Raw genomic sequence first — 17,275 nt, 5'->3', positions numbered from 1 at the left:
ACACTGCACTGTAGAAGTGATTACTTCTCTGCAGGGAGTGATGCTGTATGTGAAATAGACCGTTGCAAAATAAAACCCCAGAGCATTTTATTCATGTTACTTCAGCCACTTAAGTCACTCTTAGGATAATGATAGCAACTTTTCAGCAATTATAACAACACTGTTAAATAGTTTAGGAAATCAAGCAATGAGCATCATGCCTTCCCTCTGCTTCTCAACCAAGAAATGTGGAAAGTATTCTATTAAGAAGAATGAACTTAATTTGACGTTTGATCAGGACAAAGCTTGACCCTCTGTCTTTTAAAAAGTTGGGATGGTTTCTCTAAACTGACATTGTTGTTACAATAACTATTTTCTGAATTTTGCATACTATTTAAACATTGGAAGCTCCAGTGTCCTTTGATTATACTGAGACATTTTATCGTTGTCAATGAGGGTAGCACAGGTGCTATTCTTAGACAAGCTTAGGAACTAGCATGGGTATGATCCAAGGATGACTTAAACCAGTCCTCCTTACTTTGTGAAATCTGATGAGACAGTATTGTGATGTTTACCATCCCTTTGAGAATGAGGAAGTTTTTATTCTATTGATTTTAATACTTCATTCATTTTAAAGATCAGATTCACAGCATCTTGGAAGTGTTAGAGAATATATGAAAAACTTGGTCTTATAACAGATGATATTCCAATACATTATAAAGCAAGCAGTGAGTAATTAATAGTTGCTTCAAATGCTCACAATATTTTATAATAGTGGTTGGATTCAATTATGAGAGGCATAAAGGGAATTATTATACTTTTTCCCCTGATGGCATAATGAAATTAAGATCTGTAAATATTAGAAAATAGTCAAGTACTGCATATATAGTATTTCCGGCTGCCTGGATGTGTAGTGTCCTCCTTCCATTTAAGCAGTGACTGAGCCCATGAAATTGCAAGGCTACAGCTTGGTTGATATGGTGTCATTGCTTTTGATCCAGTAGAAAAAATGAGAATTTCTCTTAGGAGTGTACTTGAACACCCTGTTCCAGCATTATCTGGATATTTCATGGTGGTACAACATGATTCTTTTGTCATGACACCAGATTGCCTATTTCAGAGTGCAAGTCTCAAAAGCAGTCAGGAGGAGTGTGACTTGTAAGGGGAGCATATCCCCCATTGTTCTGGGCAACAGTATTTCAAATGTAAAGGTTTGTCCTTTCTGCCTGCTACTTAGTAGGCATGGCAGGAGGAAGCAGAGACCCAAAGAGCTGTGTTCCCAGCAGAATCATGTCCAAATGCTCGCATTCCAGCTGCCACAGAGAAATGTTTGGGGTTTTTTGTTGTATTTTTGACTCTTCCTTTACAGAGAAGTCATTCCATGTTTAACATTTATTGGCTCATTTAATGGAGAGAGAAGTCTTTGCATTTAGTCCTTCTTCTCATCATCTGCATTTCTGTAGGTAGCAGTCAGCTCTTGTAATCCTGTCATTCATTTCTTTTTCCTTTTGCTTTTTTGCTACCAAATTCCATTGACTGTAAATTGATGATTTTGCCCAGCAGCCGCTTTGTAGGTGTGTTTTAAAAATCCTGAAAGAAGGAAAATCTGCAGCAAACTGCGTATTTTGGTTAAACTTTTGAAGTACAATGTATTTATTCTTCTCTGGGATGAATAACATTGCTTTCACCATCGGGAAAATAATGAATGGAAAACCAAATGTGCACTAGAGAAGCTGATGCTTTTTTTAAAAGGGCTACTGCCCAAGTATGTCATCCAGTGGAGGAAAGTTGGTAGTTGCATTGTTTTTTGTACTGTCAGCTACCCAGACAGTGATGTGATACCTTTTATTGGGCTAACCAGAGTTAAAATTAGAACTGAGCAAATAAATCCCAATGACTAACAGAGCTTCATGCATTTAACCTTTCTTGCTGCTCACCAAGATAAACTTTTTCAATTCTAGCCACTGGTTTTAGGCTTCCAGTTTACAGAATGCTGAGAGATGCTGAGCCTGGTGAGCTCCCTACCTTCAGCTTGACGATTTGATCGCACAGAAACACAGTCTGAGAAACAGACTAAGAAGGCACTGAGAAGAAAAAAAAGTTCTACATATGCTCTTTCACTTCACTGTCATTTAGAGATATCCAGAACACAAATCTGAACCCTGAAGTGTTTAGCTGAATTAGGTTTTGTAGATCTCAAACCAGTGGGCGTGTTCATACCTTGGGGACTGAGCTAGGAAGTGAGTTCAGGCATTTACCTGTATATTTGTTTACTTGGATTGCTGCAGTAGAGTTGGGGGACACTTTGTCATTTATGGAAATCCACATGCACTGTGACTTTTTGTATAGGGATTCCTTACCAAATAATTTCCAGGTTGACTTCTGATTTAAAATTTGTTTGTCTTTTTCTGGTGATTTTCCTCTCTACTTGAATTTTATTCACCAAGTTTAAAGACAAATTATTCCCTCTCCATATAATTTTACAATAATTTTTACATATAATTTTATAATTTTTAAGGATGGCTACCCATCCTTCAAAACTGATTGCACACAATTGGAAGCAGAGAGAGCAGCACAGCAGAGATAAGTGGGTGAAAACTCCTATAAATAGCAAAGTTGTGTAACTCTCCCTGATTCACCATCCCACGAGTGTGGCAGAGCAGTTCCCAAAATGGTTAACTTACTCACCAATGTGGCCAGGGGACATTTTTGTTCAGAAAGAAACCCCAGCCATAGGGTATAAGCAAAAGGAGCACCCTTCTCCTTCTCAGTTTTTTGTGCCTACTTTATCATTGCTCGAGGCTATACTGTTAGTCATGTGGTTTCTGTGGTGAACAGAGTGTGGGTTTTATTCTGAGCTAGGACAAACCAAATCTGGGTTCAGTCAAGGCTCAGACAGTGTCCCTGTGCAGCCCTAGAGTTGTACAGTAGCCCTTTTTCCCCTTCCTGACATCTACACAGACTCTTCTGTGCTCCTGAACAGAGCAGAAAAGGGAATGCTCAACTTCTGCAGAGGTTGTGCTGGCATCCCTTAAAACTCACCACAGGCTCCTGCAGCTCTGTGCCTTCACCTGGTTCATGTCAGAGATGCATTCTGGCTCCCCTTTATGTATTTACCACTCATTGTAAACTATACCACAGAGTGGTGCTTAGAAAATACTCATAAACTGTTATTAGAGTTTTTTGCCTCTCCTTGCAGTTTTCCACACTTTACTGTGTGCCCATGGGAATACTGTAGGGTTACTGTACCACACTCTGCTAGTCTTGGTTCAGTCCCTGTCCTTTCCCTTGCTAAAGTCTGCATTATCAAATAATTTTTTGGATTGCCTCATTTCTTAATTAAACTTGAGGTCTGTGTCTCAGTGTGGCAACCCAGAAAGTGAGACTCCAGATTTGAAGAAATTGGTTGTGGGAAATAGAGCTATTGTTTGTCTGCTCCCATGCTCATACCTTTGCAATCTTGCTGGATCCTGTCCTGCTAGCTTTAAAAAACCCCACTTAGTTCAGATTATCCCTCTTCTAGGACAAAAAAAAAAGTATAGTTTTCAGAGCCATCTTTTCTTTCTGATTCTTCTAGTTTGCATCATGTAAGTTCAAGCTGTCTTGCCTTAATCTTTCTTTGCACATGGGCCAGCAGCTGAAAGTCTGTGAAAGCATGTGCATTTTATCCTCTGTGTGCTCTGCAGAAACAGCTTTACAAACCACAGATTATTTTAAATTAAATGGCCATTTTTAAAAATCCTATCATTACAAAACTGAGGCTTGATTGTTGTCTTCAGTGTGCTTCATGGCAGCAAAATTCCTGCATTTTGGGAAATGTGCTGCCTATTCATTCAGCTGGAGTGGTTCCAAAAGCAAAGCATTGAACTGTTGTGAGTGCTGGCTAGTGCTCAGAGAATTACTTTCTCTAATAGATGGCTTACATTGTCATTTTGTGAAATGCTCAGATGAGAAGTCATCATCATTTGGATCATGAGGTTGATTTTTTAAAAATACAGATGCACAGAAATGGTCTTTTAAGAAGTCCAGTTGTTTTCATTACTGCTGACACAGCAGCATTGGAAAGCAGCTCTACTGTGGGACCGAGAAACCCTCCATTCTATAATTTGTTATTTGATGTTTTTCTTTCTTCACAGGAGCATTTATGGAAGTAAACACCTAATTCAAAACAAGTGCATCTAAGAAAGTAATTGTGAATGTTTAGAAATGCCATCCTGGGTGATCTCTAGGGAAAGGTTGCCATTCTCCATCCCGCAGCTGCCCCACCCAAGCCATCCAAGTGATGCCAGTGAGCAGCCAAGTCATGCAGCTTGCATGGTGCAGTCTGTCAGCACGGAGCAATCACACATTTTTTCTCCAGAAGTTTCCAGTTGGACTTTCTTTCTGTCTAGTTTACATGAAAACACTTTGTCTCAGGGAAGCCTGGGAGACCCTATGCTTAACTGAGTTTCTGGATTATTTTAGCTCTGTTGCCAGTTGGAATGTGAGGGATAAGTAACTGGGGTGGAGTGTCCTCAGTAGCTTCTGGACCATGATCATGTATCCTGAGGCCAGAGGTGTGGCTGACTGGCTGCACAGTATTCTGCTGCCACTTTTAGAAGGCTGCAGACCCAAATTTCTACTCTTGGTGGCTTCAGGAGGTGCAGCTCCTGTGGAAGAAGAGACCTATTTCTTGGGTAATCCAAAACAAAGTGAATCTTGAACACAGGAACCCCCTGATGCTGCAGTCACCCCACTATTGAATGGAGTTATCTTGGCTTCCTCTGGGCAGCTGCTGCAACAAGTGTCTGCAGGAGAGCACCTTTTGCCCATGATGGGATTATTCACACTGACCTCTTTGGGACTACTCTAATGTGTGAATATTTCCTGGGAAAAGGTCTAAATTATGTGGTCTATTAGCATGATAAGCCATTTCCAAAATACTTTCAGCACCATAATTTTCTCTGTTTAATAATAGCTGTCTTATTTATTATCTGACTTCCATACTGATACAAGCTACCGTACAGCCATATAGACCGACTTCAATTTAATCCAAACATAAGAATAATAAATTTGATCAATATTAAAATACTATTTAACAATATTAAAATTGACTAGAAGTTTAAATAAATTGGTAAAGAGGCAGCTCAGTGTTGTTTTTCAAGTTAGTTTAATGAAAACTCCAGATCGCCTAAGCCACAAATTCTGTTCTGTCTGAAAGTGGTTTATCACCAAACAACCTCTCAGAAGATGTTTTTTATCTTGGAAGACCTGCTAGCTGCCAACTTGGGACTTCAGAGTCTGGATTTGAAGATACCTAAAATATATAGTGCATACCACATGTAAATACATATTTAAAATCCTGTGAAGCCTTAAAACTGTTGATTAATTGTTTTCTTTGGTCACAAGTAATTCAGCTGCCTCTCCTGGGTTTAACCTGCTAATATATACAAGACATGTGACTGATACTTTCCCAAAGTAAATACTATTCCCTGTCTCTGTTCACCTCATGCTTCTAAATTATGTATTTGGAGGTATGCTACTGTCAGAAAACTCAGGGATTTGGCAAAAACTCCCTGTAGATTTGTGAAATGACACCAAAACCCCACCTCTGACACATTTAATGTTGCTCTCATCTCTTGAAAGAGCCTTAGATAGTTGAGAGGCAGGTAGATGAATTACACTGCCTTCTGGAAGAACATTTTTTTCTCTTGCTCAAATGACTCTGTGTTTTCTTTTTGGTGAAGGTCTGACATTAATCTGACCTGGGTAAATCAGTAGCAAAATGAAAAGTATTTTTAAGGAATTTCTTGTTGCTAGTATACTTCCCTATTTTTGTCTTGTTTTGTGTGTGCCTTTGTGTGTGTGTGTGTGTGTGTGTGTGTGTGTGTGTGTGTGTGTGTGTGTACACACATCTACTCGGTTTAAGTTTATACAGAATATCCAGGGTTTAATTAAGCCAGTAAGAACTGTGGGCAGCTCAATATAATTTTTAAATCTTGCAGTACTGCTTCCTTAATAGTGGTTATATTACTCATTATGAAACTGCATAACTTGCAGAAATTTCAGCTGAGCAGTGCAGGATTACCCCAGTTTGCTCAGGTGCGTTATTTGAACATATCTGGATTGATGGAGCAGGACTGATCGAGTATTGACGTTTGAGTTGTGCTTCACCTAAATCAGAAGCCAAGAAGCAAGGGTAAGGAGGATCTCTTACCTGTACCAGGTGTAATGTTGTGTAGCCAATACACTGAAGATAAAAGGTAGTCAGTAAATTGATTAGGCTTTGTATTTGGAAAATAACAATAAATAGCTGTTCTTTGTAAAACTCTTTTGTTTCCGGATAGAATAAGGTGTGTTGTACTAATTGCTGGGACAGCAGAAGCGAATGTCCTGTACAGACAAAGCCAGAGGAGTGAAAAGAAAGGCCACATTCTAAAACTACACCGATAGATCACTTCGCTCGTGTGACAAAGGGATTCGCTCGCGGCTCCCAGCGGGCTCGTGACTCGGGATAATCGTGGAAGTGGCTCCGGCTGCTCCCGCCCGGGGCTCGGCGCTCCCACCTGCGCCGCCTGCCGGCAGCGCCGCCTGCCGGCAGCGCCGCCGCACAGCGCCCGGCCCCGCGCCCGCCCCACCGGGCTCTCGCTGCGGGCTTGGAACTATCCGCAGCCTCCTCTCTCACTTGGGGGTGACCGAGGGAGTCCGTGCGAAGGAGAGGAGACTCCGAGTCGATGTGTTTCGTTCCTCAAACCTCACCTCTGAGGGTTGTTTTTTTATTTGATTTTTAAAGCGTCTGGTTGTCGTTCAAAAGAAATAACAGATCTGGGAGAAATTCTGCTGTGAAAGGAGACCAGCAGCAAGAGGAATGAACTCATGGGGTACACTCTTAGTAGGTGAAGTGATGATCTTATAGAATGCATGCCATGGAGACCTCTTTTAGCAAAAATACAAGCCTTTGCCTTTCTGTGCTGGGCAGAGGCAGCTGCTTCTTGACTGGATCCTGGCTGGAAGGAAGAGTCTTTATCAAAATAAGCATATATTGCCTTTTGCAAGGGGCAGGGGGTGGGATAAAGAACGTCTCTAGTACAGACAGGGTCCATCCTTATTTGAAATCATCAATTAATCAATCAATCAATCTTCCATTTTATAGAATATTTCTTGAGTACTTTTTGTTTGTTGCACTCATCAGGTAGTAGAACAGGCAGGCAAAATGCAGGGTTTGGTTTGTCTCACAAATTGAAAACAAAGCAGTACTTCATGTATGCCACTCTTCATGTGATTTCATTAGCCCTTATCCTTTATCAGGCAGAGCAGATGTTCAAGGGTAAATGTAACAAAAGCCCACATAACTCACACAAAATTATTTTTATTATCTCTGGAAGGCAAGCTATTTACAGCAGTGAAATAACAGAAAGGTGTACCAGCATACATGGCTTTACTCTGTTTGCCTGTGGCCTCTGGAACAACTTCTGCTGGTAATCCCATCATTAGGATTGCCTCAGCATTTCTGCTGTGGTTTACTTATTTTGTTGTTGTTTTAGCATATTTGATATGGACTATTACAGCAGTCTATTGTCTCCATATTGGAGCCATATTTTCTGCTGCACACAAGCATTTTTCAGTTCAAGGTATGGCTGGTGTTTTTATCCAGTTTAATTTATGCTGTTTGGTTGGTTTGCTTTCCTATGAATACAGATGATGAGGATAATTTTGAATACTTTTAAAATCAGAAGCTCCCTTTTGTAAGTTGTTTTTTTTTTTTTTAAGTTCTTAGAAAATATACTTTAAATAGAAGTATTTAAGTATGACTGTGCCAGGACATTCTATGTTAATAAACTTTTAAAATGCTGCTCATTATCTTTATCTTGCCACAAATAAATTAAATGCTTTGCATGTTCCAGGGGTTTATGGAAAACTGTCAAAATTATGAGTTGTTTGATAAAATTTATAAACATTTATGCAAGTAACTCTCACTGTAAATTTTAGATACTTCTTGTTCTTTGCTTTTATTTAAAGACTTTGACCATATGTGATTTTTAATACTGTTACAGTTTTAAAACCTCCTGGTGTGGTCTCCAGACCTTGCTTTGCATCCATTTAAGTTTTTTGAAAATTTTGCAGAAGGGGTGCTTTGTCAGGAGCACTTCTTTGACATAATCAGGCCGTGCAAGAAATACTGTTTGCCCATACTGGCAACTTTAAAACAGGATTAAGCACTGAAATGAATGAACATGCAAAAGCATTTCAAAGGCTCCAGCCCACTCAGTACTGAGGAATGAACTACAAACTCCTAGCTGCTCTCCTGCAGGAAAGTGCCATGTCTTCATCAAAATCCTATGAGTTACTATTGAGCTTCTCAATTGCTGTGTACCATGATAGTAAAAGACTTGCCCAAATTACAGATCTCTCTGCAAGAATTTTCAGGGCTGAAGTTTATCAGACCCATACCTCCAGCCCAGCAAATATGTTCTCCCTGACCTTTGTTTTGATGGTGTAAGTTACTGGATTGAGAGTTCCTTATGCTTTGCAGGTTGTTGATAATAGAAATGTGTGAACTTGGTCAGATATGCAAACCACCTTCAGTACCTTGTAAATGCATAGTTGTTTAGCAAGCCAGAACTGGAAACTGCAAGTTGTGCCAATTTACAGAGCCTTCAATACACTGTATATCTGGGTCATATTTTCTTCTTTATGCTGAGAGTCTCATATTCACCAAGAAACTGTGTTTAAATAATGTGTAACAACATAAAAGTAATAAAAGCAGGGACATTCACAGTGTTGATGTACATGTAGCATGTTAATTGCACTTTTTCTTGCATGGTAGGAAAACCCTAGGATAATCTATGCCCAAGACTTAGAAAAGAGACTTCCCAAAAGAAAAAGAAAAAAAAAAAAAAGGAAAAAAAAAAAAAAAAAAAGAAAAGGGAAAAAAAAAAAAGGAAATGCATGCTAATTCTAATGACTCATTGTTGCCTTCTGCCACTTCTGGAAGAATTCCCTAGCCCATGAAGGGCCTCCTAGTGATCTTGACTTGCCAGTGAAAATCACGAAGAGAAATGTGAATGTGACCACTCTCTTCTTCACTGTTGCTGTTGTTAACCATAAAGCTTTGTTTTTCTTTTAGGGTAGATGCTGTGTGACCAGGTAATGTACAACATTCTTTTATGGCTGACCACTGGGAAAGCATCTTTGGAGAAGGAGCTGGTACACACAGAGTGGTAATTGTGAACATCTACTGCTCCATCAACTGGAAGAGCCAGAGGCCGACCACTAAATAGAACTAATGAATGTATCCTTTCAATAACAACTGATACCATGTAATGCTTATACAAAAGAGGTAAGTGGTTTGATGACATGACTTCTGTTTAACTGCTGGCATACCACAAAATCTCTGTATGTATCTGATAGCACAACACCGTTTTTCAGTGTGACCCTCTGATTTTGCTAAAATGACCACAGCTTTGAATGTTGCTTGGAAAAATAAGTACCTCTTCAAACAGGGATGCAAAAGGAAAAAAAAATAACCAACCCACCTTGAAACTTAACACAACATTACAATGAAAAAGGATGCCAATCCCTGATAAGGCAGGTTTGGGAGAGTGGGTAAGGGAGAGATAAAAAGCCAAGACAAACCTGTGGCACTGAATGGGTGAAATTAAGGTGGGGGAGGATTAAGATGGTATATTTCTGTCCCAGGCCAGGTTTTACTTCATAGGAGATTTAAATGAATGATCTTCCACTGTGATATGTCATCATTATCAATATCAAGGAAGCAACAAAGGTTGCTGCTGAGGATGAGCGTCTCTCTCATCTCCCCTCTTCCTTGATGACAGGATGATGGGGAACCAGGGAGACTCGGAGACAACAGCAGTCCTCAGCAGGCTCTTCCACTGGACAGCAATAGGCATTGAAGTGTGGAGTAGGCATGATACAGGGAGACCTAAAGTCCCTTCTCAAGAGGTGCTTCAAGCAAGGAAGACAGGCAGATTCCTCACCTCAGCACTGCTGCTGCCACAGAAGTTGCACAGATGGAGTGAGCTCACCCGATGGACAGTGTTTTCATGCTGCACATGTTCCGAGGTAAGTTTCAGGCCTAATCAGTGTGTTGAAGGTGCTTTAGTGATGGTTTCTTTCCATGGGAAAAGGAAAATCACATCCCAAATTTGTACATATTGCTTGGTGACTGCCCTGCCTTAGTCTGATTTCATGAAGTATTTGTCTTTAGTGAATGAATTATGGCAGGGATTGAGTGTGATACTCAGTTGTTGTCACCTCTTGTCTTCATTTAGTAAAGAACATTCCTCTTTGTATTGTCCAGACTATTTTAGCATGCTTCCTGCTGTTACTTGGATGCCTGGATTGTTATTTGATGCCCTCATTGTGATTTGTATGTTTCTCACGCTGGGTGATGTTAATATTTAATGAATTTTAGACCAGCATAAAGAGAAGATTCGATACATTCGATAATATAAGTACTCTCCTGTGGTAGTTGCCACTTAAGAAATGATTAGGGTAGATTTATTTTACCTATGGCTGTTGCTTTAGAAAGGCTGTGGCTGCACTTTAATTAGAAAAGGGAAATGTAACCACTGATTACAGATAGAGAAGGAAGAAAAAGCCAGTTTAGCAGAAGATTCAGTACATCGTTCCATAGGAAAACATTTGGATGTGGGAAAATCTATTCTGGAGTAGTGCATACTAATATGTATCTCTACAGGCTTATCTTTGTTTAAAATGCATGAAAATGTGAAAAATGACATTTCCCAGAAAAAAAAAAATTCTAGGTAGCATGCATTGTATTTATAAATTGAGTTTATCATGTATTCTACGCAACACAAAGAAAGTTTTGGACCTCACTTATTTTTTTAGGGAATATAAAACCCTTATAATCGCATCTAAATTATTTTATGTTTCTATGCAGCTTTAACCTGTACAGATTGAGGCTGGAAGAAAAAAGTAGATTTCTTTTCCTCAGGGAGAAGGATTTTGATAGTGATGTCCAGAAGGTGATCTGTATCAGTTTTCTGTATGCCCTCCCATAGGAGAAATTTCAGCTGTTTTAGGATTTTGCTTTCTGCCCTAAAGGTAGGTGACAAGTTGTGTTGGAAGTGAGGTCTATGTATCTTGCTTTTTAGAACAAAGGTGTAGACTTTCAGAGGTCTTTGGGTTTTACTCGCAAAATGAACTTGCAAATCAAATAGTCTTGCTTCTTGCTGGGAAGTAAAATGTATTTGAAGCAGTCCTGTATGCACCAGCCTGCCATGCACCTGATTTGCCACTGCTTTTAAGCATTTTGCAAAACACAGCTCACATGCAGCCCCCGAAGAAATAAAATAAGAAAGTGTAGAAACATGAAACCATTTTTCAGCTTGTTGTCAGACCAGTTTATTTCAGAGGGTTCATTTCCCCATATGAAACACCACAGTTAGAAATCGATTTGTAGAACAGGGTCTGGAAGATCTGTCACAGAAGAGTCTCCTGCCACACGCCACGAGTGTCATCCCATCCAGACCCCGCGCCTACTTGTGAGCGCAAAAGCTGGGTGTCGATGATGTCCATTGCTGACATCGGCCGCGTTTACATCTGGGATAGCAAAGCGTGGACCTACAAATGGCAAGTATCAAGGAGGAGCTGCAAAGGCTACACCGGGGAGCGACGGGCCGTGGGGACCCGCTCTGCGGGCCGGGCTCGGAGAGCGACAGCGCGGCCCCGGAGCTGCCCCCGGCCCCTCGGCCGAATCCAGACCATGCCGAGCCCCGGGCGCCCCGAGGGAGAAAGGCAGCCCCGGAGCCGGGCGCGGAGGGCCGGAGGGAGCCCCTTCAGTGGGCAGCGGCCCCGGGGAGCGGCCGGCCCCGGCTGTGGCTGCGGCGGGAGAGGGAGGCGAGGGGAGCTCGGCGGCCCCGGCCGGGCGGGCAGCCGGGTAGCGGAGCCCCTCCGCGGAGTTCCCGGCGGACAGCCTCCGACCCCTCGCTCCCTCCCTTCCCTCCTTCCCTCCTTCCCACTCGCCGCTCGCTGGCGGCTGGCAAGACCTGCCCGCAGCACGAAAGGCGCTGACACAAGCCTGGGACAAGCCCGCCGGGGGCAGCCGGCGCCGCCGCGCTCTGCTCAGGTACTCCGGGCCTGTCCGAGGATCCGCGTTTCCTGCCCTGCTACTTCTCTTCTACCTTTTCCTCCTCTTCTTCTTTCCTCCTCTTCTCCTCTCCCTCCCCCGGCCCCTCTCGCAGAGCGGCCGCGGGCGCAGCCCCCCGACGCCGCTGCCGGACCGGGTGGTGCTCAGCGGGGCCTGGGAGGGAGTGGCCGGGCATCTCCCGGCAGGGAAACGGGGTCTGAGGCTGGCAGCCTGTCTGTGCGTGTGTGCGCCGGAGGGGAGGGAGGCATGGGGGCCGGGGGGTGCCGGAGGAGGGACTATGGGGAGAGGAAGGTATAAGAAGGGATGCGGACAAGGGAGGGGGGTGATGGAAAGAGGGGGTGCGGGGCCGAGGGGCAGGCGCTGACAGCTGCTTTCCCCGCACCCACAGTCCCCTCCCCCGGTGCCGCCGTGGGGTGGGACTCCCCGGCGGGCCGCGGTCTCCCGTCCTGCTCCCCACCCCCCCGCCGCTGCCCGGCGCCGGGGATCGGTGCTGGAGCGGGCGTGCCGGGGGTGGGCGGGCTCCGCCACCCGACGGCGCGTCCCGGACGCTGACCCACAGCCGGCGGGTGGGCAGCGGCACCCCCGGGACGATGCCGCGGCTCGGCGGGGGCTGGCCGGCGGCCCCGCGCCTCTCCCCGGCCTCCGCTGCCGTCCTGCTGGGCGTCCTGTGCCTGCCCGGGGCGCCGGCCTCCTCCCTGCTCACAGGTACGGCGGGTCGCGGCTGTGCGGGCCCACCTGCGCGGGTGGCATTGCGCGGGAGGGGCGGCCCGAGGTGTTACCGCGTGGTTTGGGGCAGGTGAGCGCAGCAACCCTGCCTCTCTCCTCCAAACAGGTTTCCTTGTTCTTTTGCTCCCCGTCCCCATTCTCCCTGTTTCCCCTCGAGGGTTTTATTTTCCTGAGATCTGGGGCATGGAGGGAAAGGCAGAATCGAATTCTAGTGCAAGGAAGGAGCCATTATTAGACTTTGAGGAGTGATTCCAGCATGACAATACTGGCGAATCAGCATTAGCGCCGTAAAGGGCTTCCTAATTTGATTCTGTTTGACAGTCAGCCTGCTAATTTTTGACTCAATTGCCAAGTGATTGCTATGCCTTTTAAAAGGATGCTTGGTTTAGGGCTTTTGCTGGTCCAAGTCCTCAAAGTGAAATGGACAGCTTTCTGCTGATTTCGGTGAGATCTGGATCTATCGTTATAAATGTATCCTGCTTTGCATGGAGTGCTCATTATTCTCCACACGTCATCTGAGAGAAGAAAAAACGTCCTTCCTTGCTATAACTGGGGCACAAAGAAAGTCTAGGTTTGTGCTGCAATAAAAGGCCACTCATTTCCCTGTTCTCTTTAGAATCTTGCAGAAACGCTAAGCATTCTTGCCTGATTAAATTGGGCAAATTAAGGCAGGGTTTAAAATCTAGGGCTAGGAATAGAGCAAGGGTTAAACGTGAGTGTGATGAGGATAGTTTCCAAAACTGTCAGGGTGAAATGAAATATGCTAGTATTTTAAAATTTTTGTTTCTATTTCAGGATCGGTTGCAAAATGTGAAAATGAAGGGGAAATTCTGCAGATACCTTTTATCACAGACAACCCTTGTATAATGTGCATTTGCCTGGTAAGTGAATATTTCAGCTAGTAAGAACATTCAGACGTACTAAATGTAACTGCACAGAGCGGGGAATGTTTCACATAATCAAATCTTGGGTGACTGTTGCCTTTATGTAACAAAAGGTTATCTCAGAGCTGAGTTAATGGAAAGTAACCCAATACATGATTGGGCAATCATTTCTTTGACTTTAGAGCCCAGACACAAAGCTGGACATGACTTTATTTCAGGACATTGTGAAACCATGTTTACCATGTGAATTTGTGGGAAGAACTTCCACAGAGTTGGGGGTGCACCCAGAAGTCTTTGCTTGTAGCTCAGCAAAAAGAAGGAAAGGTAAGTTTTGGAAAAGGTGCTGCTTTGAGCTCCCATGTGTTCCCTGTCCCAATCCCAGTCAGTGAGGAGCTCCACAAGGGTGCAAGGTGAAGGCAGCAACGTGATTGTATGAGCTGTAATAACATGACCGTGAAAGCATAAGTGATGCTTTCATCAGAGTGCTTTGCCTGCTGTGCTGAGAATTCAGGGGTTAATAGTGTTGCCAGCTGACACACATTTTGGGGAGAAACATTCTGCTTCCTTGCTGCTCTGTTTAAAAGTTAAGCATTTTTGGGAGCAGTTCAGTTGGACAAGCCAAGGCTTAGGAGTTATTGTAAAACAGTCATTCTAAATAAAACTTCCTATGATAGTTTTAAATAAAAGCCATAAACCTTAATTTGCTGTTGAATGCAAAGAAAAGTATAGGCTAAAAAACCCTATGTTTTACATTTTGGAATTTACAGAGTAGCTGTAAATGTGTTCTACTTTAGGATTGAAATATCAACACACCCTGTCCCCCTAATATTATTGCTATTAATATTGTAAGTCTATTAAAAATGTAGAGAATTGTTTCAGGCTGCATTTTAGAAGGCAATTTTGGCACCTGTAGGACCAAGATTATCTTGAGCCCCTTGAGGTTGATATCTGTCACTGCTCTGAGTTCAGTAGATTTTAAGTGAGATTTACTGTTAACTTTTCAGGTAATATTGATAAAGAATATGCTATTGATTTCTTCTGAGCAGAGTCAGATGGGAAAAAGAGCAGCATTGGATATGGCAAGTAAAGAAATCAAAAGGAAAACAAAAAGACAGACAAAGCTGTGTTTTATCATGGATCACCTTCCCAAATATGTCTGCCACCACTTTTGCTAATGGGAGCTGGTGTTAACCAGTGAGGAAGCAATTTATCTGTGAAAGAGCAGAAGTTCAGTCTTGGGCATCAGGGCAATAATGCATGAGGGTAAAACACTTGCTTTTATAGATCTCTCCAGACCTTGGCTTTATTAAATCAATGAGCACCCTTTTAGTGTGCAAGCACAAAGAACGGCAAAAAGCAATGGATGTAAGAACTCTAAATCCCTGTGGTTTGCAGGGCTTACTTTAGTAAAATGGCAGCTGAGGGCATTTGGATCTTTTCTGTGCCAGCAGAACTCTATATTTTATTAAGCACACATATGCCTAGTGAGTTGCTGCAGTTACCTGCCCTGGCTATGCTGTTTTATTTCTGCTGAAGGATAAATGCAATCTCCTTTTCTTTAGTTGGAAGCTGAGAGACTTAGTAGAGGAGAAGAAAACCAGTCTGGAGATACTATGCAACATCCAAAGCATTGACTTATTGGACTGCCCATTGCTGAAATCTTTGTTCAGGCCTGCCACAAGGGAAAAGATCAATTTTGAGAGGTCTGGGGAGAGACAAAATGAAAGAAACAATGGGGTGATTTGTGACCAGGAGGGAAGAGAAAACCAGATTGCTTACATTCAACTAGAAACAATGATTATTTAATAACAATTCAGTGAGGAACTTTGTCTGGAAGAGTGATCATACTCTTCAAGGGCAAACCTGATGGATGTTCATACTGTAAGAAGTGAGCAATTAAAAAGAGTGCTTGATCAGCTGTTAAAGAAAGGAAGCAATTTCTATTTAAGAGAGGGCAGAAAATTCAACATAGGGAACCTATATTAAAAACACCAGTAAAGTGAGTCACTGAAATTGCAGATTGGATATTGGCATATCTTCCTTAGTGGTGATGCATTTCCATGATCACAGGCTGCCATAAATAACAACACAAGTTGTGGAAATCTGAACAGCTCTGGGATGAAGAGGAATATCTAAGTAACTCTGGATATCTCATCTCTGGCAGTGTCCCAAGCCAGGGATAGGGGTCCTGAACACCCAGATCTAGTGGGTGGCCCAGCTGTCCATGGTGAGGTGTTTGGAACTAGATGTTCTCTGGGGTCCCTCTAACCCAAACCATTATGAGATTCTATTAACTCCCTTCCAGGACTTTCCCCATCTGACAAATTAGACGACATAGAACTGAAATGCAGGAGCTGTATCATCAAGTGTTTGACAGAACTTTGCAGGCATGTCCTTGGAGCATGTGGATGCATCCTAGCAAGAGGGAATGAGAGGCAGCATAAGCAAAATGGTCTCTGGATTTCTCTCAACAGGCTAAATCATTTTGGAGGGTAAAGCAACAGGTAGTGCTTTAGGAAAAAATGTGATTGACATTGGAAGCTGATGGATTATGAGTAAGTTCCACTAATGAAATGAAGACTGCAAACAGCAATTACAAAATCAATTCCTTTTACACCACTAGAAAGTCTTGGCAGAAAGACCAAAACCGAAAGTTGTCTTTTCTCATTGATTAGCAGGGACAGGGTGGACTGATCTTCATGGTAGAAATGTGAGTAGAAGCAATGCAGGTAGAGCACAGACTGCTGTCTGTAGACACTGCATTGGTGGAAGCTTCTAGCTCTTGTTTTAGAATTTTAACTCAAACCTCTGAACCTTGAATACAAGAGAGGTGTTAGTGGGGATGTCCTAGAAATAGCCGAGTTTATCTATCAAACCATATTTGCTCATTCTTGACCACTTGCTCTAACATGTGGAAAGAGAAGCTGAGGTGATACAGGAGTTCACATCAAGGGTCATGTGCTGAAGATTTCATATATGGTGTGTGATAAGCCATTCACTTCTAAACTATTGGTAATGCTTTCTAATAAAAAGTCATTGTACCCATAGTGAAATAGCTCTGCTTTGGATGTCCCTGCTTGTCAAAATTAAATGTATTGGAGTGCATGAACAGCTCTGATGCTTGCCTTTAATATAAGGAAACAGATCAGACTAAGTGTCTGTAGCTGTGTGTACATAAACGCTGTAATGCTCTGCATGCAAGAACTGCCAGCTAAATAAGCCTCTGTGGGTAAAATCTCAATTTCCCAAATTCATAATTTATATGTCTCTACTTAATGGTCTTAATAATGCCATAAAAATTACCATTTTTATATCTCTATGACAAGAGTTTCAATGTGAGCTTTTATAATTACCACACTTTAGCAATGGTACAAACATGAATGAATTTGATCTCCAAAGAACTTGTCATTAATTACAGCTGACTGCAACAAATGGCCATTTTGTTTTTGTCCTTTCAGAGAAAAACATCAAAGTCAAAGAACAGAATGTGTTTTATCCACAAGGAATTTCTTGTAGGACTGATGAAAGCTCAGGTCTCCTAACTCCTTGTCTAATGAGTCGACTACAAAGACAT

General features: G+C 42.7%; 1 protein-coding gene across 3 annotated transcripts in view; it reads left to right on the top strand.

Moving 5' to 3' along the window:
* The first annotated feature begins 11,982 nt into the window (after window positions 1-11,982).
* BMPER (BMP binding endothelial regulator) overlaps window positions 11,983-17,275 on the top strand; it is a 148,259-nt gene continuing 142,966 nt past the window's right edge. The window contains exons 1-2 of one of the 3 annotated variants that reach the window (XM_056484184.1): window positions 11,983-12,070; window positions 13,613-13,698. In XM_056484184.1, coding sequence (XP_056340159.1) covers window positions 13,684-13,698 — 15 coding nt within the window. In that variant the 5' untranslated portion in view covers window positions 11,983-12,070; window positions 13,613-13,683. Of the gene's footprint in view, window positions 12,071-12,453; window positions 12,797-13,612; window positions 13,699-13,919; window positions 14,026-17,275 lie in introns of those variants that run through there. The other 2 variants (XM_056484183.1, XM_056484185.1) reach the window with 2 other exon arrangements.

Source organism: Oenanthe melanoleuca, chromosome 2 (genome assembly GCF_029582105.1).
Source record: "Oenanthe melanoleuca isolate GR-GAL-2019-014 chromosome 2, OMel1.0, whole genome shotgun sequence".
NCBI classification, from domain to species: domain Eukaryota; kingdom Metazoa; phylum Chordata; class Aves; order Passeriformes; family Muscicapidae; genus Oenanthe; species Oenanthe melanoleuca.
Note: the sequence above shows the minus strand (reverse complement) of the source record. Positions and strands in the feature narration are given on the sequence as shown.